Raw genomic sequence first — 2,652 nt, 5'->3', positions numbered from 1 at the left:
TTTATAATCATTATTATTTAAACTTAATTTAGAAAGATCTTCTGATGCTGTATCATTGCCAGACTCAGAATTATCTTCCTGCTGTTTAGCAATTTTATGCGTTATGGAAGAAATTTTAGATAATATCACAGTCGAATCTGGATTATCTGAGCCATTTATAGAAGATATGGTTGTGATACCATTTTGCTTCACTTGCAGTAATGAAGATAATTCTGTTTGAGAATTAGGATCAGTGTGAGTATCTGCGGAAATTTCAGACAGAGAATATGCCTCAACGTCCTTTTGTAAAGATAATGTTTTGTTATTATCTGATTCAATATGTGATAAGTCAAATTCAATAAGGTTCGTGTCTTTATCAGACTTTCCATTATTATCTATAATAAATTTAGTCCCAATAGACTTGTCGGGTGATGATAATTCGTAGTTTATTGGGTTAATATCTAGATATGGATAAATAATATTTTCACTTTGATCAGAGTGATCACTTTGTTTTTTATCTTTAGGCTCGTCTGTAACGAGTTCTGACTTATCTTTCGTTTTTAAGGGAATATTTGTATCGGAGGATATTTTCTGATTAGCAGGACGGTCATTTGCTTGTGCAAAAGTGTTGTCTGAAGAAGATTGTTCCGAAGAAGAATTTGTGTCCTGCTTGGGTTTAGATTGGTTCTTTGACCCTTTTTTAGAGACAGAGTTAGTTGTCGAAGTTTTAGACTCATTTTCCGTCAATAAAGAAGAAAATTTCTTGGAGGATGAGGTTACTTTGTTTGAAGCACCAGTCTTAGACTCAGATGTTTGATTATTTTTAAGTCCAGCTTTGGGAACAGCAACTTCTATCATAATATCCTCTTCCCTCATCTCTTCTCCTCACATAAGGAGAAGAGGGGCCTCTCTTATACTCAAACTACCTTCTATCTCGTCAATTCCGAAACCATTGAATCAACCTCAGAGAAAGCTGGCATAAATTCTTTTGGAATATCTTTACGACCTATCTCGACACATACCTGCGGTGGCTGTCCCTGAACAAAAGAAACAAGCACCGTTCTGACCACATTATAATAATGATTATCTAATTTTACTACCGTTTTCATACGTGTTGCAAGTGGTCCTGCAACAGTATAGGCGCAAAGCACACCTAAAAAAGTTCCTACAAGAGCACCGGCAATCATTTCCCCCAAAATAGCAGGAGGCTTGCTAATTGCAGACATCGTATTGATAACACCTAACACTGCTGCAACAATACCTAGAGCTGGAAGAGCATCTGCTATACTTTGGATACACTCTGACATTTGCAGATCTTCATGTAGATCTTTTTTCAATTCCTCAGACATTACCTCATCAAGTTGATAAGATTCATCCAGATTCATGCTGATAAGACGCAAATAATCGCAGATTAAATTTCGGACACGTGCATCTCTTTTGATCCGGGGAGATAGATCAAAGATACTGCTTTCCATTGGGCTCTCAAAGTGGTCTTCAAGAGAAGTAAAGCCCTTCATGTTTGCTTGTCTTAAAAGACGATATAATAAGGCAAGCAGATCCATATAGTTCTGCTTACCATAAGAAGGCCCCCTAAAAACAAGCATAAGATAACGAGGTAAGGTTTTTATAGTTTTGAAACTATTGGTCATTAAAAAGATACCAATAGAAGAACCAATAATAGTTAGTCCTTCAAAAGGTATTGAGGTTAAAAGAGGACCTAACGCACCACCTGAGAGAGTAAAAGATCCAAAAACACATACAAAGGCAAAAATTAGTCCGCCTATAAATAGCATCTTAGTAATATCTCCAGGTTTTATTGTGGGTGAGTATTTTGTAAATCAACAGAACTCTGAGTTTTTTCTGTTGATAAAAAAGATACTGGCAATGGTTTTCGACGATGAATGACAAGAACAATCCGTCTGTTACCTGGGGATTCAGGTTTGTCAGGAATAGCTAAATTGCGATCGGCACGTCCTATTACGCTTACAATTTTACGATCTGGATAGCCAGCTTTAACTAAAACTTCCCTAGCTTTATCAGCGCGTATTTCCGAAAGAGTCCAGTTTGATAAAATACCGGTTTTCCTTTTAACCTTACGATAAGGCTGGCTGTCTGTTTCACCAATAATCGAAATATTTTCTGGCAAAGTAGAAAGCCATTTTGCAATTTCAGTTAAAAGAGAAACCCCATATTTGTTAGGCACTACGGCCCCTTTATCAAACATAGATTTCTGGTTGGTATCTCTCATTTCGACGCGGATTTCATCTGATCCTACTTGAAATGTTAGATTATCCTGCAAGGGAGCCAATTTTGGCTCCTTTTGAAGAGAGTTTTTTAGTCCAGCTATTCTTTCTTTGATATTATTATCTTCTTTAAATGCCTCACCCTCATAATTTTCACTACTTTGTCCGATACGTCCTACATGCTCGGCTCCACCACTTTTAGGGCCGCCTAAAGGAATAATTGCTGGAACACGAGGAGGAATATGAGCTTTTATACCCTGAGAAATATCATTTGATTCTTCAGGCAGAATCATAGGTGGTATTAAAGCTGGCTTTTTCATTCCTGCTTCTGGACTGACAGCATCCTTGCTTTCATTAGGTATTATAGGAGCTGAATTTTTGGAAGGAACAGGAGATGCTTTGGGTGATGCATGAATAAAGGCAGAAGGCG

At 37.3% G+C, this 2,652-nt stretch overlaps 1 protein-coding gene across 1 annotated transcript; it reads right to left on the bottom strand.

Moving 5' to 3' along the window:
* Nucleotides 1-23: 23 nt before the first annotated feature.
* On the bottom strand, nt 24-855 carry LOC122515032 (the record flags this gene model as incomplete). Its single annotated transcript, XM_043632163.1, has 1 exon — nt 24-855. A coding segment is annotated over exon 1 (832 nt), but the record flags the coding sequence as incomplete, so codon positions are not given.
* Between the last annotated feature and the right edge of the window lie 1,797 nt (nt 856-2,652).

The sequence above is a fragment of the Polistes fuscatus genome, unplaced genomic scaffold (genome assembly GCF_010416935.1).
Source record: "Polistes fuscatus isolate 324 unplaced genomic scaffold, CU_Pfus_HIC Scaffold166, whole genome shotgun sequence".
NCBI lineage: Eukaryota > Metazoa > Arthropoda > Insecta > Hymenoptera > Vespidae > Polistes > Polistes fuscatus.
This window is presented reverse-complemented; position numbering and strand designations above follow the sequence as displayed.